The following is a 26,641-nucleotide window of genomic DNA, read 5'->3' as shown; positions in this document are numbered from 1 at the left end:
GTTGGATATCTTTCACAGAGGTTGGGGTGGGCCAATCAAGGATTGCTTGGATTTTTCTTGGGGCCATCGTTATTCCGGACGGAGAAAGGATAAAACCAAGAAATTCAACTTTGGTGGTATGGAACTCACATTTAGACAGCTTGCAGAATAACCCATGAGATCTCAAGGTGTTTAGGATGGTCTTCACATGTCTGATGTGTTCCTCCGTGGAAGAAGAAAAAATTAAAAGGTCGTCAATATAGGCTATGACGAACCTATCTAAGAAGTCCCGAAGGACGTCATTAATAAAAAATTGGAATGCAGCTGGAGCATTGCATAAGCCAAAAGGCATTACACAATACTCAAACAAGCCAAAACGAGTTCGGAAGGCGGTTTTCCATTCATCACCTGGTCTGATACGGACCAAGTGGTAGGCACCTCGCAAGTCAAGTTTCGTGAAGATTGTGGCTGAACGCACTTGATCAAGGAGCACCGGGATCAAAGGTAGAGGATACCTATTCTTAATGGTGATGTTGTTAAGTGCTCTGTAATCGATACAAGTGCGCAACTCTCCATTGCTTTTAGGCACGAAGAAGAGCGGAGAGGCTGCGGGAGACTTGGAGGGCCGGATGAAACCGTTTTTTAAAAATTTATCAAGGTATTCCCGAAGGTGGTTATTTTCTAGGTCGGTCAAGGCGTAGATTCTACTACAGGGTATCTTGGCCCCAGGCATTAAATCTATGGCACAATCATAGTCCCTGTGTGGTGGTAAGGTTTCTGCCTTTTGCTCACAAAAAACGTCTGAAAATTCCTCGTAGATGGGAGGAAGATCTATGTCTTGTTCGGCGGCCGTAGAGACATAAAGGGCAGATGCACTGTGTAAAAAGGAACTTGGAGAGTTCTTAGGATCTTTAACCGGACCCCCACAGCATCCCTGCTTACACCAAGAGGAAGTGAAGTCAATAGTGCGTTCAGTCCAATTGATAGTTGGGTTATGCATTGTTAGCCAGGGGATGCCCAATATAACTCCGAATTGGGGTGCGTCAATCACATCGAAAGATATAGTTTCTTGATGTTGTACTGAGCCCACATCACAAACCATTACTATGGGAGAGGTACAGTGAGTAATCATTCCTGAAGTTAATTGAGTACCGTCGACTGCGTAAACTATTTCAGGTTTCTCCTTCATAATAATGGGTATGCTAGTTTTTGCAATGAACTTGGAATCTATGAAATTTCCGGTGGCACCAGAGTCAATCATAGCCGCCACCAAGATTTGGTTGAGGTTTGGTAGTCTGAAGGAAACATTCAAAGTGAGATGAGGCACTGTTAACTGCATGGTGTTCGCTATGGTTTGTTCAGGAGGAGACTGCCAACTCGAAAAGGTCTCCTGATCCAATTTCGAGTTGTCTAGTTTTCCGACTTCGTTTCCTTTCTATCTCGAGACCAAGAGTTCTTAGGTTTGAGTGAGCATTCTCTAACAAAATGTCCCTTTTTCCCACAATAAAGACATAGTCCGTTCTTGCGCCGGGCTTCTTTTTCCTCAGAAGTTAAGGGCTTCCTCAAACTTCCTATCTCCATTGGTTCTGAGGATTCCTGGGCACTCGGAAGTGATCTATCCTTAGTTCTGGAAAAGATCCTAACATCAGTTCTTTTTTTATCTCCTTTACGGTCAGCAACTCGATGGTCCAGACGCAAACTGAGTGCTATAAGATCTGCACATGTTCGAGGTTGAGGATCGATTGGTGCAATAAGGTCTTTAAGCTCATCTCTTAACCCTTGATAATAGAGGGCTGCCCTCTTAGCTTCTGGCCAATCAGTTTCTGCAATGAGTCGATTGAATTGGGTAAGGTAGTGTACAAGTTCCTTATTTCCTTGTCTTAGTTCAAGTAGTTCTCTATCGGCAGATCCAGTGATTGTCCTTCTATCGAAAATTCTCTCAAACTCTCGTTTGAACTGTGCCCAGTTATATAATATTGGATCATCGGATTGCACCAAGGGAACCGCCCACATAGCTGCGTCACCACTCAAAAAGGAAATCAGGAAGGCAGTTCGTGACTGAGGATTTGGGAATGAAGCCGGTTTAACCATGAAATGTAACAGAACCTGCGTAAGAAAGGTTTGGAACTTGTTTGGTTCCCCACCAAACCTCTCAGGCTGGGCCAACGGAACTGTAGTAGGAACAGTAACTGAAACAGAAGGCGAAGTACCTGATGAACCTGATGTATTAGTTTGATGTTGAACTGTAGATGGAACTGAATCCAGGCGTGATTGCAAATGGATAACCTTATTGGCTAACGCTGCTGTCTCAGTTCTACTGACTGTTAATTCGGTTTGTAAATTCCCAATCATTGCACAAAGATCATTCATGGTGGCATTCATTTGGTGTTGCTCGGGAGAAACGAATTCGTGGGCGGATTATTCTGTCAGGGCCTTGGTTTCTTAAGCCCCTCTTAGAGTTTCTCAGGAGCACTACCCTGAAATCTACTTAGCTGTTTGAATGCAAGTGTTCCCCTTTTGTCCCAGAAATGACAATAGCTCTGCCTAGAAAGGAAAACCAAGTAACTTTCACCAAGTAATCTTTATATATTCAGTAAACGTTATTCAGCACGAAATTCGGCATTAATCCGTAAAGACACAAAGTTTTAGCATATATCACTGATTCTGTCAAGTTTCATTATGATTACAATACACAGGAGCATTTCGATACGAGGTGCAAAAGAATCACACTAGCGCAGGTTTTGTCAAAGCATAAATGAGAAAATAGTAATACTCGCAAGTTTAAATCACCTCGCATTAACTTCAGGTTGATGCACAAAGAATGAATAGGTTTCAAGAACAAACTACTGTTCAATTCACAGCGTTATTCAATGTGAACATTCTAGCATTGCAAACGTTCAATATCAAAAGAGCCTGGAGACCCCCAAGCCCTCAGCGGGGCAGTAGAAGTACTTTGAAGTCTCACAACAAAAGACAAGAGTCCAGAAAACAATCCAATGAACCAAGTCCAGAAAACAAACAAGGAAACGCCCCTCGCGTATGTCTTTAAAGCCTCTTGAAAGTTCCTCTAGCCGGCAAATAGTAACTGGTTAAATCCTACCTGCATTTTCTGCAAGCGGATATTCGTGGTAGATTACTACCATTTGACAGGAAACCGGATCTGCTAGGAACTCCAAAGAAGACCTCCAGCGTCGACAGCGAAGACCGGGACAGAAGCAGAAGACCTCCGATCTCTGGAAACTGCAAGGAATAATCCGCGCGGTGATTAGGGCGTGGCCGCCTTTATAGTTCCAACCCGGAGTACGGAGGCTGCAGAGGGAACAAAGACCTCGGCAGCAAAACCTCGAAATAGGGATTTCCCAGGTGCAAAGGCAACAAGCATTGGCAACGCTTTTGGCAGACATTCGAAACAAGCATTGGCGAAGCGCTGATATGAACATCAGTAATAACAAGCATTGGCATTTAACAAAGGCGAGGACCCAAATAATAATAAGCGGGCACATCGGTAGCACAACAAGCAGTGGCACATAGCATAGGTGCATAACAACAAGCAGTGATTGCAGTAACACAAATAGTGGCACATAGCATAGCAAAGGTACAGTGGCACATAGCATGGCATAGCAAAGGCAAGAATCCTGACAGTTGTTATGTTGGCTGGAAATATGTTCTGCAAAGGCCAAGATTTTTGTAGAGCAAACAGGACTTTCTGTATGCACATGGGGATAGGGTGGAGTGATTATCAGAGGTTAAAAGTTAATCTTGGTGCATTGGACAGCTGGCCTCAGTTGGATGGAGATGAGTCTCCAGATTGGGCTCTATCGTACCAGTGATGAAATCTAAGGGTTAGGAACTTTTGGGACAGTTGGATAACTGTCAGTGGAAGTTATTGATTTATGCTCAATATATCCACTGTATTAGATGATGGCAATTGGGTGTCCTCTCTTCCCAGTGGAGCCACCGGAGATAAACTAGTCGGTGGGGGGGTTTGAATTGAATCACTGACCCTAATGGAGGGCCATATCTGAGGCCAAGTGATAGAATGTTGTTTTCTATGGTAGAGCTGGACAAGGTGATTTTGATGTAATCCCAGTTGGTGCCTGAGTGGGGGTAACTTTTATACTCTCTATGTCATCCTGGATCACTGAGTAGCAGTGCTGCACACTTCTGATCCAGGCGTTACTTTATTGGTTGGTAATTCCGTATCCTCAAAGGATTTTCTTTAGTGGTTTAACTTAGAGACATTTTCCATGAAAATCTCACTATTAGCCTAGACGGTAGGGTGGGACAATTGTTTGGAACAGGTCAGATCCTGAAAGAGAAGCATCCCTCGTAGGTCAGGTAGCATATTTCCAACACTGGAGCATGTCCTTCTTGAAGAACTCATCAAGTGGAAATCTCTTGTAGACATATTAGGCTAAAAGATGGACAAATAAGAGTGTAGAAGAGGCAAGAAAGAGATGGGGGAGCTAATAGGTTCTCGGGCACTGTCTCCAGGGAGAGCTCTCGGCCTAGGATGGGTGCTTCTGGGTGGCTAAGTGTTGCTTTTCTCTTGCGCATTCTGGAGTGAATACATTGTAAGAGATCTACCTAGTCAGATGAAATCTCGGCACCTTTTATACAGTGAGGAGAGTCTCAGTGAAGTCACTGGAGTTGCTAGCACAGTCAAAGATTTAGCAGTATGAAGGAAAATTCATGTCTCTTACCCAGGGCACAAGTCCTAAAAAAAGAAGTGGGGGGGACTAACCTGGTTAGGCAGTATGCAAGTGACATTACGGTGCGCAACATCACGGCGCGCAACATCATGGCACACAACATCATGGAGCATGACATCACAGAGCATGACATCGCACATGGCATCACAGGAATTGACATCATAGAAAGTGGCATCACAAGCCATGACTTTACAGGAAGTGGCATCACAAGAAGAGACATCAGATCTAAAGGTCTCACATATATGTTTAGCAGGTCTATCTTGTGTATGTTTGAGCACATTGCGAGGATAAATGCACAGTGAGCTATGGAAGATGATATGTGACTTCTACACCTTGCTATCCCCCAGGTTTATGTAACACATCCTGTACATCCATTTACAAAATTATATAATGTATTGTACATGTAATATGCATGTGCTGATGTAAAGCACTCTGACACCCTGCATTGGGATGAGTAGGGCTACACAAGAAAAAATATTGGGACTAAAATTATTTCAACGCCTCCTCAGGTGTAGTAAGCTCTATATAAATGCAATTTGCTGTGATTAAATACTGGGAAACACCAACACATCTGACATTCTTACAGGGTATGCTTATCTCCTAAACAGGGACTGAACAAAGGGAAAAGATGGCTTTTTTAAGAATGTGTGAAGTGTTAACCTTTTTTTCCCCTCCGCTTCATTTGCATGTAGGTGTAAGGCTCATGACTGCCTGCTCCCCCCCAAGAGACCCACAAAAGGAGGCCTGATGACCCCTCAAATTCGGCCTTTGTTATGGGCCCAGCAGGAGTCTTAAATAAGAAAGCCCCATCCCCGCCTGCACATTGTTGCTTGTTGCAGATGGAAAGCAGACAACGTGCAGGCCCTGCTGAAAGTGTGCAAGTGTTTCCAAATTACACTGGGACGAGTTCAGCACATTAATTAGTGGGGCCCAAATTCTTGGCAGGGTGAACGGCGTTCACCCTGTCGAAATAGTGGACGGATGCCGTCCACCTGCGTGTTCCCCGACTCGTGCCCTTTTCTTACCCGTTCAAAAGGGAGTGAGTCACTGATATGGCTGAATGGCATAATAGCTTGCAGAGGAGAGACAAACCAAAGGACAACGAATAGCCCGTCTCAACGATCTTTGCCAGGGCAATAAGAGACTTATAGTAACGAGGAACACAGCCATATTAAATAAAAATCACCCAAAGACAGGGCAGCGGGAAAAGACCTTTGGGAACCTGATGACCGGCTTGCCCATAGATTACATTCTAGCATCAGAGGGGTTCAGTGATCGGCTTCTGCATATAGAAACCAACTACGTAAACTTCAGCGATCACGCTTCCCTCACAGGCATTTTTCAATGGAAGGGGGTCCCCAAGCACTTAAGGGTTAAGGTACCCAAACCAGTAATAGCAAGAAGGAACGGTTACACCCTTAAGTGGGCGAAAATTAACAAAGAGGATTTTTTTCCCGGGTAACAGCAGAGATGAAAACCGAAATACTTATTTTCATAGATAATACTCCCGAGCCAATATAACTAATAAAGGCCTTTGAAGCATAATTGGGTTACATAAAAAGTTACATTACATGCCCTACACACACTCTAATCAGGCACCTGTCCCTCGCTGGTCTGACTCTGCTTGTACTCATTCTCTGAAAAATATACATGCTGCCCTTCGTGATACCCCAAGAGATTTGAGAGTAGTACAAAGTCTGTGCAAGCAGTAGAGAGAGGCACATAACATAGGACTACAAAGCTTAAGAGAGGAAGCTTGGGAAGCTCTTCAAGCAGCAGCGATAACAAATAATTGCCGGGCCTTTTGGAAAGAGATAAATGCTCCCTTCCTTCCTAATAACCAAGACCCTACTTTAGAGCTTCATGTAGGAGAGGAAGCCTTGGGTGGCACACTTCAGCAAAATGTTTGAAACAGCTGAAGAGTAGCTCCCCTCATCTGGTAATGCTTACTAGAATAAAATTAGGGAACCATTGGATTTTGATATATAAGAGGTCGGATCTGGCCTAGCGCAGTGTACTCGCGCAAAAGCCCCGGAGCCATATGAAGTGCTGATAGATGTCTTTTTAGTCTATCAAGACGTATGGCTTTGCCTTCTGACAAATACTTTTAATATCATATGTAAACTGGGATCTCCAGATTCCGGGCAGAAAAGTATGCTTATTCCCATTTACTAAAAAGGGGGACAAGACACTGCCCTGTAATTACATGCAAATCTCACTATTAGATGGGACCTCGAAATTAATGGACTGACTACTGTTGACAGGCTACTGGACTGGGCAGAGCAGCATAATCCCTTTATTCCAGTGCAATATAGATTTAAAAGAGGTAGAGGGACCATTGACCAGTGTTTAAATCTAAGCCTGATAATGGCGAAATATACAGTGGCCAAGAAGGGGCATATTTATACTGCCTTTATGGACCTCTCGATACAAAAGGGGATGATGGACGGAGCGTTTGAGCCAATCAAACACTCACCCCCAGTCAACTGATCTGGGTTTAATCCATCAGCATTCTTTAGCCAACTCAGCCACCCCAGTTCAGACATGGCCATATGCAATTCAGTCTGACCCTGTGCCTCATGGGAACAGTCCAGCCCGAACTGCCAAGCCATGTCTTCCCTGGACCGGAAACAAGCATCCTGGGACCGGTTTCGGATTCATAACCCTCATCAGCCAGGCTATCTTGAATCCAGTGGCCAAGTGAGCAAGGGACTCACGTCTGAGCATACCCTGCCAATTTAGGGCGAACAAAGCGATACAAAAGGGGATGATGGACGGACCATTTGAGCCAATCAAACACTCACCCCCAGTCAACTGATCTGGGTTTAATCCATCACCATTCTTTAGCCCACTCAGCCACACCAGTTCAGACATGGCCATATGCAAATCAGTCTGACCCTGTGCCTCATGGGAACAGTCCAGCCCGAACTGCCAAGCCATGTCTTCCCTGGACCGGAAACAAGCATCCTGGGACCGGTTTCGGATTCATAATCCTCATCAGCCAGGCTATCTTGAATTCAGTGGCCAAGTGAGCAAGGGTCTCACGTCTAAGCATACCCTGCAATTTAGGGCAAACAAAGCGATACAAAAAGGGATGATGGACGGAGCGTTTGAGCCAATCAAACACTCACCCCCAGTCAACTGATCTGGGTTTAATCCATCACCATACTTTAGCCCACTCAGCCACCCCAGTTCAGACATGGCCATATGCAAATCAGTCTGACCCTGTGCCTCATGGGAACAGTCCAGCCTGAACTGCCAAGCCATGTCTTCCCTGGACCGGAAACAAGCATCCTGGGTCCGGTTTCGGATACATAATCCTCATCAGCCAGGCTATCTTGAATCCAGTGGCCAAGTGAGCAAGGGACTCACATCTGATCATACCCTGCCAATTTAGGGCGAACAAAGCGATACAAAAGGGGATGATGGACGGAGCGTTTGAGCCAATCAAACACTCACCCCCAGTCAACTGATCTGGGTTTAATCCATCACCATTCTTTAGCCCACTCACCCACCACAGGTCAGACATGGCCTTTTGCAAATCAGTCTGACCCTGTGCCTCATGGGAACAGTCCTGCCCGAACTGCCAAGCCATGTCTTCCCTGGACAGGAAACAAGCATCCTGGAACCGGTTTCGGATTCATAATCTTCATCAGCCAGGCTATCTTGAATCCAGTGGCCAAGTGAGCAAAGGGACTCACGTCTGAGCATACCCTGCCAACTTAGGGCAAACAAAGTGATACAAAAGGGGATGATGGACGGAGCGTTTGAGCCAATCAAACACTCACCGCCACTGGATTCAAGCAAGCTGGGCTGAAGACGGCTGAAATGCCAGAAACCGGTCCTCGGAAGCTTGTTTCCGGTCAAGGGAAGGCATGGCTTGGCAGTTCAGGCTGGACTGTTGCCATGAGGCACAGGGTCAAACTGATTTGCATATGGCCATGTCTGAACTGGGGTGGCAGAGTGGGCTAAAGAACGGTGATGGATTAAACCCAGATCTGTTGACTGGGTGTGAGTGTTTGATTGGTTCAGATGTTCCGTCCATCACCACCCCCTTTTGTACCGTTTATGGATCTCTCAGCAGCTTTTGATTGTGTTTCACAGAAGAACCAATATTAGTTTTCATTCTTAAGATGTATTTCCAGGTATCCTCAAGTGTCCGGTATGGTAGGGAGGGGGAATGTATGAGACAGTTTAAAACCCAGAGGGCTGGCATACAGGGGTGCATTCTCACCTCTTTTCTCTTCTCATTTTACACCAATGGGGTGGAAGCCGCATTGTTAGGTTCCATCTGAGACATTCCACACATAAAAGCAGGCCCCATTCCTAACCTCCTAAGAGCAGAAGATGCAGTGTTAATTGCCAGAACTGGCTAAGCTCTGCAGACTCTAATTGACGCCTATACCCTTTTTATGAAACAAATGGATCTTAGAGTTAACAAGGCAAACAATCAATCAGTATTTGTTAAGCGCGGCAACTCACCTGTGAGGGCCTCATGGCTCTGGTGGACACTGCGGTTGAGTCGAAGAGTCAGGTCTTGAGATCCTTCCTCAGTTGGGTCGACGAGGGGGAAAGCCTGAGATGGAGAGGAAGGGTATTCCAGGTTTTGGTGGTGAGGTAGAAAAAGGATCTTCCATCGGTCCTGGTCTTGCAGATCCAAGGGATGGTGGCAAGGGCCCGTGGGGAGCGGGGGTGTCTGGTGGGAACCTGAAATGAGAGGCAGTGGTTCGGGTATGCTGGTCCAGCATCATTGAAGGTTTTGTAAGCATGTGTGAGGAGCATGTGTGAGGAGCTTGAAGGTGACACTTTTGTTGAGCTAGTGGCGTTCTAAAAGGTGTTCAGGGATGTGGCTGCGGTGAGGGGTGTTGAGGACCAGTCTGGGTGCAGTGTTTTGTACGTTCTGTAGTTTCTTGAGGAATTTCTGGGTGGCGTCTGCATAGAGTGCATTGGCGTAGTCAGGTCTGCTGTTGATGAGTGCGTGGGTGACCATCTTTCTAGACTCAGTGGGTATCCATCTGAAGATTTTTTGAGCAGGCGAAGAGTGAGGGAGCATGATGATGGGACGTTGTTGATCTGCCGGTTCATGGGGAGCGAGAAGTCCAGTATGATTATGAGGTTTCGTGCGTGGTCTGTGTGTGTGTGGGGTGCTCCTAACACAGGGGGCCACTAGGAGCCTTCCCAAGTGGAGGTGTTGGGTCCCAGAATGAGAACTTCGGTCCGAGTTGAGCTTGAGGCAGCTGTTTCTCATCTAGTTGGTGATGGCCTTCATCCCGTCGTGGAAGTTGTTTCTGGCGATTGTGGGCTCGTTCGTGAGGGAGAGGATCAGCTGGGTGTCGTCAGCATAGGAGACGATGTTGAGTCCGTGGTTTCTGACTATGGGAGCGAGCGGGCCATGTAGACATTGAAAAGGGTGGAGCTCAGGGAAGAACCCTGGGGAATCCGGCAGATGATCTCCTTGTGTTGTTAGAGGAACAGTGGTAGTCTAACTTGCTGTGTTCTACCAGTGAGGAAAGAACAGATCCAATCCAGGGCTTTGTCGCGGATGCCAGAGTCATGGAGTCTCATGCTTAGGGTGTGGTGGGAGACGATGTTGAAGGTGGCCGAGAGGTCCAGGAGGCAAAAACCTATGTTCTCGTGGCAGGGCATCGGTTGAATAAACTACCCTCATTTCATATAGAAACACGTAGGCTGGAGCTGGTCCACACATTATCTTACTTGGGGATTCTGTTCAATGAAAATCTAACGTGGAATAGCATGGTAGCAAATAGAAGACTGTCCTTTGAAAATAGCATTATGGCCATCTTCCCTTTCATAAAAAACTTGGGATCCAAACCAATACCGGAGATCACAAGAGTTTACAAGGCCAAAGCAATATCAGTGGTCTCATGTGACGCAGGGCTATGTGGTACGACAAACATTGGCACCCTCCAGCGTATCGAGGACAGCTTTTACAAACGGCTATTTTCTTCCTTCATACCTGCTCAAATTATATCTGCCAGAATGAAATGGAGGCCCTTTTTAGTTCTGATATAATTCGTCTAGCACCAGTCACATGGTGGCATTCCATATGGAGAAGGGAGTCGGTTAAATTAAATCAACCCATTCTATGGGATGTCTAAAATTGGATCACGTTGCTGCTGGTAATTCAAGATCCTTATATGCGCCCGCCTGGCGTTGATGAAGTGCAGCTGCAGCCTTCCTGCTGCATTCTTTTATTTAGGAGCATCAGTAGTTCTCTAAATATCACTAATGTGTTTATTTTGAAGGTTTATTAGTCACTGTTTTATCGCATTTATTCACTTTGATCAATTATTTTGAGACTGTTTTCATACCATTTTTTGTACTGTTTACTTTACTTTCAGATGTATCTGAAATGCACTACACATTTTCAGTATCAATGAATTGATTTGCAGTCTGTTAACTTGTCTTATATGTTTTGGAGCAAAAATAATATTTCCATAACTTTTTTGCATTTTTTGTTTCATCTTCAGTAACCAGAGGCAACCAAGGCGGTGCTGTGTGCAGAATGGGTTATTTCCCATGCGGCAACCTTACAACATGCTTGCCGAGGGCTTTTCACTGTGATGGTGTCAGGGACTGTGAAAATGGGGCAGACGAAGAAAATTGTGGTGAGTATAGTTGTTGGTATGAAAACTGATGGTCATAAAATATACATTGGCTGCAAATGCAAAAGTTTAATAAATAAGTAAAAAGACACTTCAGATCTCGTGAATGCAGTCCTTGCTAATATCAAATGATCTAGGGAGCAGCATAGATCTCCTTTTATATGATGAATGTCTCCATGCATATGAGGAAACATCCTCTCTATAGTGTTGCTATTTCTGGTATGCTCGCTTCCTGATGTGTCACCCAGATGGGGGCGGGCCAAGGCAGAAAATGCTTGAACATGAAGGAGAAGCATACGTTCTCCATGCTTCCTCCAGCACTTGCTTGTGACCTTCAACGTGAAAAGCATGCTCCAACCAACCATGCTTCATTCCTTCTCCCACATAACCTCTCTCTTTCCATTCATCTACTCTCTGTTTCCTTCCTTCCTCTCATGTCTCCCTCTCTGATGGCTTTTTCTCTACTTTTCACTCCCTCCTTTTCTTTCTGTTAAAGGCTCTGTGCCTGCTGCAAAAAACCTCGGGAAGCATGGGATATAGACAGAGGCACCAGGAGCGGCCCTGGGCTTTCAAAAAACCCACTGCAAATAACCTAAGGGTGCAGGGGAAATAAACAGAGGCACCAGGAGGGGCCCTGGGCGTTCAAAGCCACTGCAAATACCCTTGGGGAGCAGGGGAAATAGACAGAGGCACCAGGAGGGGCCCTGGGCTTTCAAAACCACTGCAAATAACCTTGGGCAGCAGGGGAAATAGACAGAGGCAGCAGGAGCGGCCCTGGGCTTTCAAAACCGGTTTTCAAGGGCTACAGCCCCACTGGGCAAATGTCCAGTGGAATAAAAGTCTTTTCCAGCTCTGATTTGGGTACAGTCAAACATGCACTCATCTCTTGAACGTATGTCAGTATTCACTAGGACATTAAACCCCCCTGGCAGTGCTTAATTTTAGACAGTGGTCTCAGGGGCTTGGCAACCACACCTGATTTGCAGTACAAACTCTTATGACAGTCTGCCATATGGTGGTGCTGTTGTCTAATTTTGTTATGAGCACAAGAACAGTTGTTTAATCATTCAATATACATTAAAAATTAATATTGCCTGCCGCCCACACCGTTCTTATACCTTTGGGTGGCAGAAAATAGTCTGAATTGAACAAGGTGGGTTGAGAAGGGGGCAAAATAGGAACTGCCCCTAACTGTACTTTGGACAGATATGCTCCATCGATTTCGGATTTACATCCCTTGACATCACCAATTTGTTCAGACCGCTCTGTCCCAATGGTCAGTTTCAGTAGTATGAGATGATGTAGTAGGTAAAAGTATACAAATCAGGAAGAATAAAGTGATCCATTACTTTGCATTTCCCTTAAGACCACTGTACTTTATTCATATGATTGGTTGTGACTTTTTAGGAAGTAAGCAGGTTTATGTTCTCATCCTTTGTCAGTTGTTTCTCAAGCGTGTGCTCTAGGAAGTAACAATTTTGTTGTAAGTCCAGTTGAGTGAGCTACAAACTTGAAAGGTATCATTGAGTGTTAGAGCACAAGTAGAAACTTTACGAAAGGTTCCCATAGGCTTCAGACTATTCAGTTCATGCGTTTATACTAGGAAAGAAAAGTAAGTTATTGAGACCTTCATGATACACAGCCTGTGCACGATGAATTTATGCTAAAATAAGAATCTCACATTACTGAATACCATACATTAGTCTTTTAATTAGGCAAATTAATGAATCGCATCTACATCATGTCAGTATAAAGTACCCCTATTAAAAATTGTAACACTTTATTATTGTTTTGCATACTAATTTGCAATTCTTTTTCCACAATATGTTTTAATACATCATTCAGGATTCAAAAGCGCATTTAAAATTAACGTCTACAGAGCACAAGTTATTAAAGCTTCTGTTTTCTCTCCAATTTCAGTGCTCACATTGCATGTTCTAATGTTAATGACCATTTTCATTACACGTAACAGTTTTATTCTTTTCATAGAGTTTTCTATGTTACAATTTGTTTATTAAATTCATTTATGCATAGAGAAAAAAATATCAATATATTTGCTAAACTTTACGTTTGTTTATTTACAGTTATATTTCATCACAAACCTACATCGAACATTCTGCATGCTTTTATGATGCAGTATCTAAATCAAGTTTCATTCATGCATTTTCTTAAACATGGTAACCTAACACACATTTTACCATGTTCATAAACAAATGTCACAATTCATTTTTCGCAGGGTGAATTTGTGGAGATAGATGAAAGATAACATCCATGCTCTATTAAATCATCTGGTGTAATGTCCTTCACTTTAGGGATAGTATATTGAAGGAAATGTAATCACCAGATTCTTCTGCAGATGTAGCAACATCTCCAAACAATCAGTGGATTTCCCATTACAAATCTGCTGGAAGCTGTGCGGTAGCAATAAGCATTGACAAATCCAATTTGCCACCCTGCAATCACTTGGGCTCTCAGCTCACGCTGAACTCAATCATGCGGAACTCTCATCCTGCCTTCATACAGACAACCCTGCCCCTCACACACACACATGCACATGCGCAAGCACCCCCCACACACACACACACACCCACACACACACACTTACACACACACACACACACACACACACACACACAGAGGCAACCATCTCAATCTGGACTCACACAAGCGCATTTCTGACCATGCTTTCACATGGGCACCCCTCTCAAACTGCACGTATGCATTGATACTGCCCATGTACCACTCATACAAGCTGCCTTCTCACCCTGCACAGGCACACCTCTAGTAGCGTAACATAGGCCCCCACTGCCCTCGCGGGCCCCTTCAGCACAGTACGCTGGCCGGAGAGCTCCAGACTGAGTCTGGAGGGGGGCTCTCCATGTCGCTTGCAGGGGTGCCCTTTCAAGCTTCCTTACTCTAGTGCACACCTCACACCCTGCAGTCACACACACACAGTTCTTACAACTCCTCATCTTCCTCACTGTTTCTGAATGGGTCAGAAAGGCAGTGATTCAATGCAGGGTGCAAAGGGTCACCTGGTGGAATGGTGAATGCTGTGAAGTGGAGTCAGATGCTCATTGGTTTCTTCTTCTCCCTCCCATGCCGCTCTGTAGACAAGCGATGGTAGTAGTGATGAAAGCATTCATCGACCCACCTGGGAGATTCGTCAAAAGATTTTACTTTGTGGATCTTACTTCATAGTCTGAGCTTCTGGCTTTCTGCTGTGCAGGAGTCACAGTGCACTCGGATAATTTTTGTAGTCTTCTTAAAATGAAATTGAGAAAAAGAAGGAAAGTGTGGAGGGGGCATGTAAGGATTCCAACATACCACCTTAAAAAGCAATGGCCACCTCCTTCACCAGTAGCTGAAGCTTCTTTTCCCACCACACTCTTTTCTAATGAAGTTACAAGACAAAGAGGCTCATAAATAGGCAACTAAAGGAGGTTTGTGTATGGTTTTGCCCCGGGTAAGGGCAGGGGAGTCATAGGTTTCTAGCCAACATAGACAGTGTCACAACTACACACTGATAATGGCCTGGCTGATTCAAGTGTCCAAGCTTCATCCTCTGCCTCTTGCTCACAGCAATGCCACAAAAACCCGAATGGATCAGACATAATCACCTCATCACGCTTCATGCAGAAGGTATCTTGACTGAGGGAAACAATAGGGAAAGAAATTGTCCCTATAACCCATGCATAAGCCGTATCACACAATGGCAGCAATCTTGCATTAAGGTTTTTTTGTGTGTTTTGTTATAGGCCATTTATAAAGCGCATGTTCACCATAAGGTCACTTAGCACTAGGGTAACCAGAGGCAGCAGCTGAAACCAAGTTAACCATAGGCATGTTGGAATAGCCATGTTTTTAGGAGTTTCCTTAAGCTCGCATAGTTTGAAGATTATCTAATATCGGGAGGGACAGAATTCCAGGTGTGAGGAGCCAGAAAAGAACAAGCATTTGCAATGCAATAGTTCTCGCATTTACACAGGTTTAAGCTCTTGGCATTGTAAATGACAATGCCTAATATTTTTGTTTTCCAAAACATAAATAAATGGCATTGTCATTTACAATGCCAATAGCTTAAACTTGCTTAAATGCGAGACCTATTGCATTGCAAATGCTTGTTTTCCTTATTATTATTTTTTACGAAAGAACAAACTAATGCAACACTTTACCATGACTAGGACTATTGGTGTTGTCAATGCTTGTGTTTGACTATAAGATGAGCTCCGAACAGTTGCCTTTCCCCAGATTTCCTTTCAGCTCCCTTTGGCCTGCCACGTTCCAGAAAAAAAACAACAAAAAACACATTGTCTCCTTTTGGGTGAACATATTACCAGTTTCAGAGACAGCTCTTTGTTATTTATCTCACTCTGTTTTCTATGTTGTGACCTCACATGCTCTCGCTCTGTTCTGCAGTGCGCTGCACTGTCTCCTCAACATGCAGTGTGTGCACAGAGCCGATGTCCGGCTGCAGGGCTGAAACCTACACTGCCATGTGAGAGTTTTGGGGACACTCGCTGTCCTGTTTGAGAGCTAGACTACTTTGTTTACGGAACACTAGTTTACGGGTCTAATTACAAAATAGCTGCAAAGCTGCCGGATCATAACACATTTCTACAGTAACAGCAAGCATTTGCAATGCAATAGGGCTCGCATTTGTGGGTGGGTGGGCGGGGGGGACAGAGGGGCAAGAAGCCATGGACAGCTAGAGTGCGGGTGTGAGGGTGGTAGGTGCGAGAAGGCAAGGACAACGGGAGTGTGCGGGGGAGGGGGAAGATGCCATGGCAACAGGAGTGCGGGCGGGAGGGTGATGAGAAGGCACGGACAACGGGACTGCGGGCGGGAGGAGGGCAAGAAGGCAAGGACAACGGGAGTGCGGGCGGGAGAGGGGGAAAAAATTGTGCTCTATATAACACTTACCGTACAGTTTAACACTAGAAGTAAAGGGGCCAATACCCATGGGAGAGTACGAATGACGACAAGGCCATAATAAGACGGGACTAAGAAGCCTCATAATCAATCAGAAGACAGCATTTACAAAGGACAAAGACAGAAGCCAATGAAAAATATGGAGGGAGAGTGAGGGCAGCTTGTTTCCCCAAACTCTACTACTGCATGCCTCGCAGTGCGAGCAGCGCATGTGCACTGCTGCTAAAGCTCGACCTAAAAACTGGCCCCTCTGAGTCTTTTTTTCTTAAATCTTGACACCAGCAGCAAGTTGTGGTGAGCCGATCTTATGCAGCAATTGGGAGTTTAGCGCTATGTTCTAGAGGACACAAAAGCAGAACTTTTGCCATGGAGAGCCATGAAAACAGTACAAACTGTTTTAAAAATGATTTTCTGAGGAACTTGAAGCCAATGACTGAGATATAGTTTCTGCTCTACTATTTAATAGTTCTGAGTCCTTGATTATTGGCGACAGAGCAGTATGTGGCACACCTCTCAAAGGATCAGCATAGGCAAGGGGGGCATTTTTTAAGCAGACTCAAAGAAAGGTTTATAGAGATTATTATGTGTGAATAGCTTAAGCGCCTCTCTCAGCAGCTCTTCTCAAAGTACTTTTTATGGTGACAGTTTCCTCAAGGATACTTATACCAACACATTGCACTTAATCATTGGTCTGTCAAGAAAGTATTGGTTACAGTATGTATTCTGCACCATTAAAGAGGGAAATTAATATTTTTTGTAGTAATTGCGCTCGCCATCAAAGTCAAATTTAGCACTTATCCCAAAATATAGGCATTAACTAGAGTTATACAAACTTAGAATATGGGAGATTGACTTTTACGTCTACTAAAAAGGGCTTAACTGGGGGCGAGTATTTTATCAAGCATTCGCCTAACTGCTTCAGAAGGCCAGAACAACTGAAGACTTGATAGTCCCTCCATGGTTTTTCCCAGATTACTCCCCAAACCGTTTTGATCAACAGATTTGTTTATTTTTTTCTTTAATTAATAATGGTCAAATCGGTCCCATCCATCTTACAATCCATAGCAAAATCACTGCAGAGAATAAATCTACAAATATTTAAGTTTCTATGTCTAAAATGTAGTTTTTAAACTCATGCCACATTGAGTAAAGGAACTGAGAAATGCATTGATACATAAGGCCCTATTTTCTTCAAATTCTTTCTGAAGGTACCTGAGGACACCGAGCTGATGCTTAGCAGCATCTTGAAGTGAGTTCTATCTTGAATTTATAGCCATTGTAGACTCTGCAGTGGTTCATAAAGAGAAAACCAAGGCTATGGTGTTGAGAAACCTCTGCTTCACCTTCTTTGGAAATGGGGCTGCCGCAATAGTTCAGACCATTTCTGCCATGAAGAATTGCTTGAACAACCAAGCCAGCCTATTCTTTCAATTGAGGGTGCAGCAGCAGGAGGGTTGCCACTTTGGGTCTTGCAGGAAAAGTCTGCATCCAACCACACTTTCTGTTAGGTTCCCATGCCTAGGCATAGGAATCAATTGGGTTCAGCAAGCCCCAAATACCAAACTCAGAAGAAAAATTACTGCCAGCCAACCATTCCCACCTCATGCATGTTAAAACAGAAGCATGTGTGGGCGAAGACACTGCATCCGGCACCCTCAACTGGTATAACCCATGCCAGATGCCTAGTCACTATTAAATAGAGCACGGTTGATTCAAAAAGTATACATTAGTTTGAAGCACGAATGCAGGGCCCTGAAAAAGCAGTAATACCCACACAAACTTGCTTTGGTTCCAAAGTTGGTGTTGGGTTTCACCACTTGGCTCAGAAAAGAGGGATTAGAGGCAGGCCACTAACCCAATTGGGGAATAAAGAGACAGGGCTCAGCTGGAGTACGAAGGAAGCTGCCCCTTCCAAGGACTGTAAAGAGGAAAAAGTTTCCTTGCCTCATTGCCTCAACCCTGTCCCTCACAGAAGTGAAAATGTACATGTCAGACCCTCTGCATCCCATGTTTCCCTCCCTAAGCTCTAGCACAAAGCTGCAGCGCTACTTCAAACGTTTAATTGTAGCATTTGCTGCAGAAAAGTTCAAATTATCAGAATCAATAAACAAAAATACCTCCTTGCCCAGCTCCGATATTTATATGTGGTCAATGTGTAAATAATACATTGCTTCTTCAAGGAGAAGATCCATTTGCGCTAATAACATTATTCATCGCATATGTGAACTTATCTCTTAGGTACTAAATCGAACATTATTGCGTTCTTTATTTGGCACAGTTAGTAGAATATCCGTACATCAGTATGAATTAGTAATAAAGTGCATACTGTTTTATTCACTACCTTGGAGATGTACACTCTAGCGATGGTGGTGAAGGAGTCAAAATAACCTTGGATATGTCACTAGTCACTTTCTTGGCGATTTATTATCATTGTTTTGTACAGTGCTAAATGATTGTTATTTTGCTACTTCAGAGTACTTAAATTGCATGCAGACATGATTCCATTGATTTACCTAATGTATATTATATATATATATATATTCACTGAAAAAACATAGGTTTCTGGGACGTTATATTTATTTGGACATTTCACTCGTACAAAACTGGAGAAATTTGGTCATTATAGTTAGTTTAGGTAACTATAACTCGCGCCCCCACAATGCACAGCTGATAACGTCACATATTACATCACTCATGACATGTTCAGTGACATCACTGATGACATCACTGATGACATCTCAAATGGCATCGCTTTTTACATCATCCAGTGACTGTGTGTTTCTGTAAAGTGTAAATAAGTTATATATATATATATATATATATATATGCCAATGTGTATTGAAGAATGAGTGGGTGTATGAGTGTCTGTATGGATGATTTAGTAGATGTGTGACTGACAGTATAAGTGGGTGATTAAACGTGTCTTACTGAATGCATGAGTTAGTGACTAAACTGTGTGAATGTCTGTAACAGTCTATATCAGTCTGTCTGTTGGTGTGTAAGTGGCTGCATGGGATGGTGAGTAGCTACATGAGTGTCTATATGGGTTATTGATTGGTTGTCTGAGTATCTGGGTGGGGGGTGTAACTCTATGCATAGATGTGTGAGTGAGGGTTTCACTGGGCATATGGGTTCAAGAATACATCTGTGAAGAGCTGTATGGGTGGATGGGTGTGTTGGTGAGTGTTTAGATATCTCAGTGGTACATGTGTATGTAACTACATGTGTGAAAGACAGTATATGTGGATATTGGACTATATAAATGGCTATATGCGAGAGTGAGTGATTGTGACACTGGCTGTATGGATGAGTGTGTGCTTGTGTCAGTTATAGTATAACAGAGTAAGTATGTGTTAGTATCTGTATAAATAAGTGAGTGGATGTGTGTATAATTGTTTAGGTGAGTAAGTGGGAGTGTTATTGAGTCTTTGCATTACAGACTATGTGTGTGAGTGACTCTATGGTGAGTGGTGGTATGTGACTGTCTGTATAGGTGTATGAGTGCATATGATAGTGCTTTATTGATAAGTGACTGCATGTACGAGTGACTGTATGGGTGAATGAGTAGATGTGTATGTAGACCTAGGATTCAGTAAGTGGGTATGTAGTAACTGGTATTGGTGTGTCTTTGTATTCGAAAATGGTAGTCTGCATTTTAGAGTGGGTGTATCAAAGATTATATTAGGGTTTGAGGAGGTGCATCAGATTATCACGTGGATGATTTAATCTGTGATATCATCAGTGATGTAATTTGAGATGTCATCAGCGATGTCATCAGTGATGTCACTGACCATGTCATGAGTGATGTAATATGTGACGTCATCAGCAGTGCATTGCGGGGGCGCGAGTTATAGTTACCTCAACTAACTTTAACGGCCGAATTTATCTGGTTTTGTACAAGTGAAATGTCCAACTAACTATAATGTCCCTGAAACCTATGGTTTTATCGGTGAATTTCTAAGGTTTCTTTAAATGCTTATTTTTTAACTATAAGTCTATAACGTCCCTGAAACCTATGGCTTTTCATTGACTTTCAAAGGTTTTTTAAATGCTAATTTCTGACTATAACGACCCTGAAAGCTATGGTTTCTTCAGTGAATTTAAAAGGTTTTTAAATGATAATTAGGGCTCCCGGTTTTATGGTATTTATTTTTTTTGCCATTTCCGTCTGTATTTATCCATATTTATTTTTTGGGCATTATTTCTGTATTTATCCGCATTTATTTTTGCCACAAGGAAAAGACGCCGCTACAGCTAGTATTTCTCTGCATTTATTTAGATTGACAATGCACACTAGCCCCCTAAATTCAAAAAGCGCAAACATCTTCACCAATCCTTCTATGGGCAGCAACCAAGAGGTGGAATAGCATTCCTCCGTCCTGAGAAAGGTCCCTACAAACAGCACATTCAAGAGGAATGAAAGCGCTCCTAGTTGAACACAAAATTACAGTTACCATATCTCACACCTTGGACATGCCTGGTTCTCAATTGTGGTTCTGGAACATCCCACATAACACTTTCCGTAGTCTTTCATTGTTTCTAGATTAGATCTTAATGTCTAGCATTGAACAGGAACCACTGTAATCTAAGAATTTCTCTTTGCTGCTCTAATCCAGCCTGTTCTCTGGGAAGTGTACGTGTGGGTAAAATGGCAATTCAAAATATACAGTCTTTATGTAAGTGTGCTCACTAGTTTCTCCTCATTGCATCACTCCAATGCAAAGTTCTCTTAGATAACGTGATGTGGTCTGCACTCCACAAAAACCTTAAATAAATCAATGAACGCTATAGGCAAAAGCGCGATTTGTGTGAAACTTCCACCCTCCATACACACGTCACTTCCGATTTACTCTCCTGTGGATGTGTATTCAAAAACTGTCTCTAAAGTGAGCTGTATCTTAAAACATTTCTCTAGGGGAACATGCACGATAAATGTCTGAGTTTCTTTTACACCATGGTAACAATGTCCTGCTCGACATACAAACTTAAAACTAAATGAATTGACCAGACCACCCCGGGCATCCTCGCACCGACCCCCGCCCCTGGCACTAAGGTATTTAAAACATTGGGATCTCTTAAACAGACACCGAGAGCCCAATAAAGTATAGGAAAGCTTCTGGGAGCTATCTAATAAAAGAGGTGCCTCTCGAGTTTGTGTTTTAAAAGCACCCGTGCTTGTGCACTCCTGGCTTTTGCAAGTTCAGAAGGGGGCTGGTAGGGGACTTGTGAGGGGGGGGTACTTCACAACATGAGGTCAGTCGAAGTAGACTGCAAGGCGGGATGACGGAGGAGAGAATCACGGTTGGAGAAATGCATAATTAAACACTTACAACTCCAAGGCCAGTTCATAGGCAGAGAAACCATACATGCTCACATGCCCCTGGCAGGGAAATCAGTGCAGGGGCACCCAGGGTGATTCAGTCGCTCCTCCACTCGCTGCCCGTGCTTTGAGAGCCGAGGTGATGCCCCCAACTGTGCGGCCCACGCACTTCAAGCAGAGCCGCCACAACAAGCAATTCTGACTCGTTAGAGTCTTATCTTCTTGTGAATAGGAAAGGCGGCGGGCTGCCACAGAGATAAAGCAGACAGTGGCAACAGTAAGACGCCTTCACACCTGGTGGTCCGTATTGCAGGGAAACAGTCATCTGTAGTGCAGGCAAACAGGAAGAATAGGCAGGTGAGCCCGCGAAATAAAGGCCAAAAGTTATGAGGGAGGGGCCGGAGGTGTTGGAATGCCCACACAGTAACGCTACGATCAGACCAGGATAGGCTGAGGGGCACGATCATCATTGAAAGACCCTGCGCCCAAAAGCCCACATGAGGGCAGTAAAAGACCCTGATTGAAGGATTGCAAGGAATTTCCTGGAACAAGGGCGTTGCAAGGAAACTCTTCACTGGAACACGCAGAGCGCGCAGCAACATTTAGTAGTATTTTACCGTTTATTCATATAAATACAGACAAAGGAAATATCGATTTCCGTCTGTATTTATATGTATAAATCCGTAAAAACAGAAAACCGGGAGCCCTAATGATAATTAACCTCCCTGAAACCTATGGTTTTTCAGTGAATTTCAAAGGTTTGTTAAATGAAAAGTTCTAACAATAACAACTCTGAAACCTGTGTTTTTTTCAGTGAATTTCTACGGTTTCTTAAATGTTCATTTCTAACTTTGCCTACAGAGGTAGGACATGGGCAGAAAGAGGAAGGAAGGTACAGAAAGAAGCAATAGAAATGCAGAAAGAGGCAACCGAAGTCAAAAAAGACGAAGAAAGGTGCAGAAATAAGCAAGAGATATGCAGAAAGAACCATCAGAGGTGCAGAAGGAGGCCTTGTTGCAAAGTCATCCTGTGCCCCAAACTTTTTGCTGATGGGTACTGGTGGTAACTGACCAGGCCTAGAGCCAGTGCTATGCTAAAAGACACTTAGAATACAGTGAAACACCTACATACTTTAGGGTACACTATGGGTTGGGGTACCTCTGTGATTGGAATGACCCCTCCTGTAAGGCCCTAGTACATAATGGGGCAGGGGGATTAAAAGTACCTCTAATTCAGAGGCGCAGAAAGATGATTCTTTAACCAGTAGTCGCTTTTGCAGAGTGGTAGAGAAAGGGTGCTGGGCCTTCCACCAGCACTCAGGAATTCTGCTGTGTAGGACTTACAGGAGGTAGCCGGAGGGATTCTTGTCCCCCAAAGTTTCTCAGGAGTAAAGTGGACTTCATCCCATCCCGTAGTCTGCCAGAAGGCGTATTTGTAGAGTGGTGGAGAAAGGGGGCATGGCCTCCGAAGAAGTCTTAGCAATCTTACTGTGTTAGACTTGCTGGAGGCAACAAGAGTGGTAGTTGGCCCCCAAGTACATCCTTGGGGGCCAACTAGCCCTCCTAGTACCTCCAGTAGGTACCACCCAGCAGGATTGCTAAGTTCTCCTAACAGACCACTTCCCCTTAGCCCACCAATCTGCAAACACGCTCCCTGGAGCGCTCTTGGAAGGGGATTGTAGTCCCCTTCACTGCTGGGGGTCCTTAGGGGCCAGCTAGCCTACCTCTTACCTCCAGTAGGCCCCAGACAGTGGGATTGCTGAGAGGTGGTCAAGGCCATGCCCCTTTCTCCACCACTCTGAAAATACGCCTCCTGGCGTGCTCTTGGTTGCGGGATGAAGTTCGCTTTCCTCATGAGGGTCAATGGGGGCCAGCTAGCCCATCAGGTACCTTCAGTAAGCCCTACACAGCTGGATTGCTAAGAGTGGTGCGAGGCCACGCCCCCTTTTTGCACCACTCTGCAAACGCACCCCCTGGCACACTGCTGCTCGGGGGATGAGGTCCTCAAGACACAAGAGAACCTCATCCTCCCACCAGCAGTGCGCCAAGAGGCAGGTTTGCAGAGTGGTTTAAAAACTGGGCATTGCCTTTGACCAGCTCTCAGTAATCCCACAGTATGGGGCGTACTGGAGGTACCTAGTGGGCTAGTTGGCCCCCGGGGACCCTCAGGAATGTAGGGGACTTAAACCCCCAACTTAGAACGCTCATTGCCCCCAGGACCTGGCCCACCCGGGGGCTTATAGAAAATGAAGCACGGGAGCCCATGCTTAGTTTTGTTCTCAGCCGAATTCGCACACCCAGCGCATATTTGGCCGATTTATAAAAAAAAATGCTTTTTTGGGCCCTGGGGTTCCTTGTGGGCGCCCCATAGCAGGCCTAGGGGGTCAGGGAGTTTCTACCCTGCCCCCTTTTCTTGTTTTCCACCTTTTTTGGACAGTTTTCTTCTGACTCGTTTACCGAGTCACAAGATGGCTTCCAACACATTCTGGTTTGGAGTGTTGTTTGCCAATCAGAAGTCTGCTAGTGCTCGGGAGTAGATGCGACTCCTCCTCGGTGCTCAGATATCGATATTTTTATTTTTTAAATTTCTCAGGAACTACTGAACAGATTTACAACATTTAAAAATAGGTCGCTATCTGAACCAAGAGCTACCTTTTTTTGCCAAATTTGGTGTAATTCCATTCAGCAGTTCAACCTGTAGCCTGTTCCAAAATTCCTATGGAAGTTAACATGGGGAAAACCTGTTTTGGGACCCCACTTTTTTCTCGGCCCTCACTTGACAAATCACCCCAAAACGTTCAAGACAGGAGCTGACCAGAGCTGGTCATTAGTTTTGAAAATTTTGCAAAGATTCGTCAAACGGCAGGCGTCAAAGATATTGGTAAAAGAAAAAATTATTTTTGAAAAGAAACAAGGTCCTAACTATAACTACTTAATGGCGACCGCCAGTAGGTAATATGTGTATATATATATTTTATTTTATGCTCCAAGTTCCACAGTTTTTTGGGAAGAACTCTCGGGCGGGTGCGGAAATGCGGCTTGTGGAAACCGCCTTAAATTGAAGCTCCTTCCCCCTCCGCAAAGGAAAAGTCTGCACTCTTGAGACGCTTGACACTGCTTTATTCTTGAGCAAACGACAAACAAGAAACGCGCTTCAGCCTCAGCCTTCCTCGGTGTTAGCGTCACACCGGAACCGGCATGTTTAAATTCATTATGGCGAGTGTTTTTACATTAGAGAAGGGACTTGCGCATTGTTGCAAATGCGGGCGCCATTTTGTAACATGCAACTTTAATACATATTTACATATTTACACGCTTTTATTCGTTTAAGTGCTGGACTATTTGTTATGTGCAGCACACTACAATAATTATTGTAGCCACCTTTTGACGTGTCTTATAAACAGTGTACTCAATTCTAGCTGTGGATCGGCAATGGTCCCTTCAATACTCGCATCGTTGAGGCAATAAAGATCATCAACTAAATCAAATCATAGTAGATTTCATCATAGTGCTTCACAGAAAAACAAATTCAGTCACTAATTCAGTCACAAATTCAAATTCAAATTCAAGAGGGGGCCAACATTATAACACAACTCTAAATGTTCATGTATACACATAGTCTTTATACCTATTCACATTATGTACACTCATAATCTTGCCGTGTATTGGCAATGGCCCCCTCCCGTGACCTCCAACTGTGAATCACTAGTGGTGTATTAAAAACCCGAATACAGTGAGGCATTTCTATCCTTTTTGCATTTCTCATTACTTAGTTTTTCTTTTTTTTCTTTTTTTCTTTACATTCTCTTTAATGTCGAAATGTACATTGATGTCACGTTGAAGCTTTAATTACCTATACCCCCAAGTGTGAGGGCAGTTCCTCCCCACAATTTAATCCCTTTGGGAATTTCGTTTGCATATCTATAATGTACGGCGACTCTAGTCTGCGTAAATTGCGGGTTCTGTCACCTCCTCTCACATTTGTGTATATGCAGTCCAGACCAAAAAACACTAGTTTTTTACGGTCGCTGGAATGTTTTTCTGCAAAATGACGCACAACCGGATACACTGTATCTTTCTTGTCTATAGCCCTTAGGTGTTCCAGAATGCGCTTTTTTAGGGGGTTGATAGTGCTACCGATATAGCGCAATCCGCATGGGCAAATCAGACAATATACAGCGTATGGTGTACTGCAGGTAAGGAACTTGTTAATTTTACGATTCATATGTACATCTGGTATTGTGTAAGTCAGTACTCTCTTACTATTCGTGCATGCCTTGCATTTGCTGCAGGGATAGAATCCTTAAATTTTTTTTAAAGTACCTGCTTTTTTATGAATAGGATTTAAATGACTCTGAACCAACATGTTACCTATTGTTCTTGCTTTTTTGTATGTGACCATTGGATAAGTTGGAAGATCCTCACATATCACATTATCTGTTCTCAGGATATGTAAGTTTTTTTGGAGCATACGTTAATTGTTATTGACCTTCTTCTGCATCGGTTAACTTCTTTTTTGGTATTAGCAGATCTTTTCTTGAAATGCCCTTCACTTTTTTGTATGCACTCTCTAGAGTTTGACTGGCATATCCTCTAAGTTTGAATCTATCAATACACTCTTTAGCAGCTGTTTGAAAATCCTCATTCCTCGTGCTGTTCTTTTTTATTCTTAAAAGTTCCCCATACGGGATACTCTGTATGAGTTTTGGTGGGTGGCTACTAGTGGCAAAAAGTGTGGAGCTCCCAGCTGTGCTTTTACGATAAAGGGAAGTCTCTAATTTTTTCTCAATTAAAAGCACCTTTATTGCCTCAACGATGCGAGTATTGAAGGGACCATTGCCGATCCACGGCTAAAATTTAGTACACTGTTTATAAGACTTGTCAAAAGGTGGCTACAATAATCATTGTAGTGTGCTGCACATAACAAATAGTCCATCACTTAAACGAATAAAAGCGTGTACATAGTGTAAATGTGTAAATATGTATTAAAGTTGCATGTTACAAAATGGCGCCCGCATTTGCAACAATGCGCAAGTCCCTTCTCTAATGTAAAAACACTTGCCATAATGAATT

General features: G+C 43.9%; 1 protein-coding gene across 1 annotated transcript in view; it reads left to right on the top strand.

Moving 5' to 3' along the window:
• RXFP2 (relaxin family peptide receptor 2) overlaps positions 1-26,641 on the top strand; it is a 1,407,219-nt gene that overhangs the window by 430,217 nt on the left and 950,361 nt on the right. The window contains exon 2 of the mRNA XM_086935135.1: positions 11,183-11,320. Within this exon, the coding sequence (XP_086791261.1) occupies positions 11,183-11,320 (138 nt within the window). The remainder of the gene's footprint in view (positions 1-11,182; positions 11,321-26,641) is intronic.

This window comes from Lissotriton vulgaris, chromosome 8 (genome assembly GCF_964263255.1).
Source record: "Lissotriton vulgaris chromosome 8, aLisVul1.2, whole genome shotgun sequence".
In the NCBI taxonomy this organism is placed as follows: domain Eukaryota; kingdom Metazoa; phylum Chordata; class Amphibia; order Caudata; family Salamandridae; genus Lissotriton; species Lissotriton vulgaris.
The sequence above is the reverse complement of the archived record's forward strand: the minus strand, read 5'-3'. Positions and strand labels throughout refer to the sequence as shown.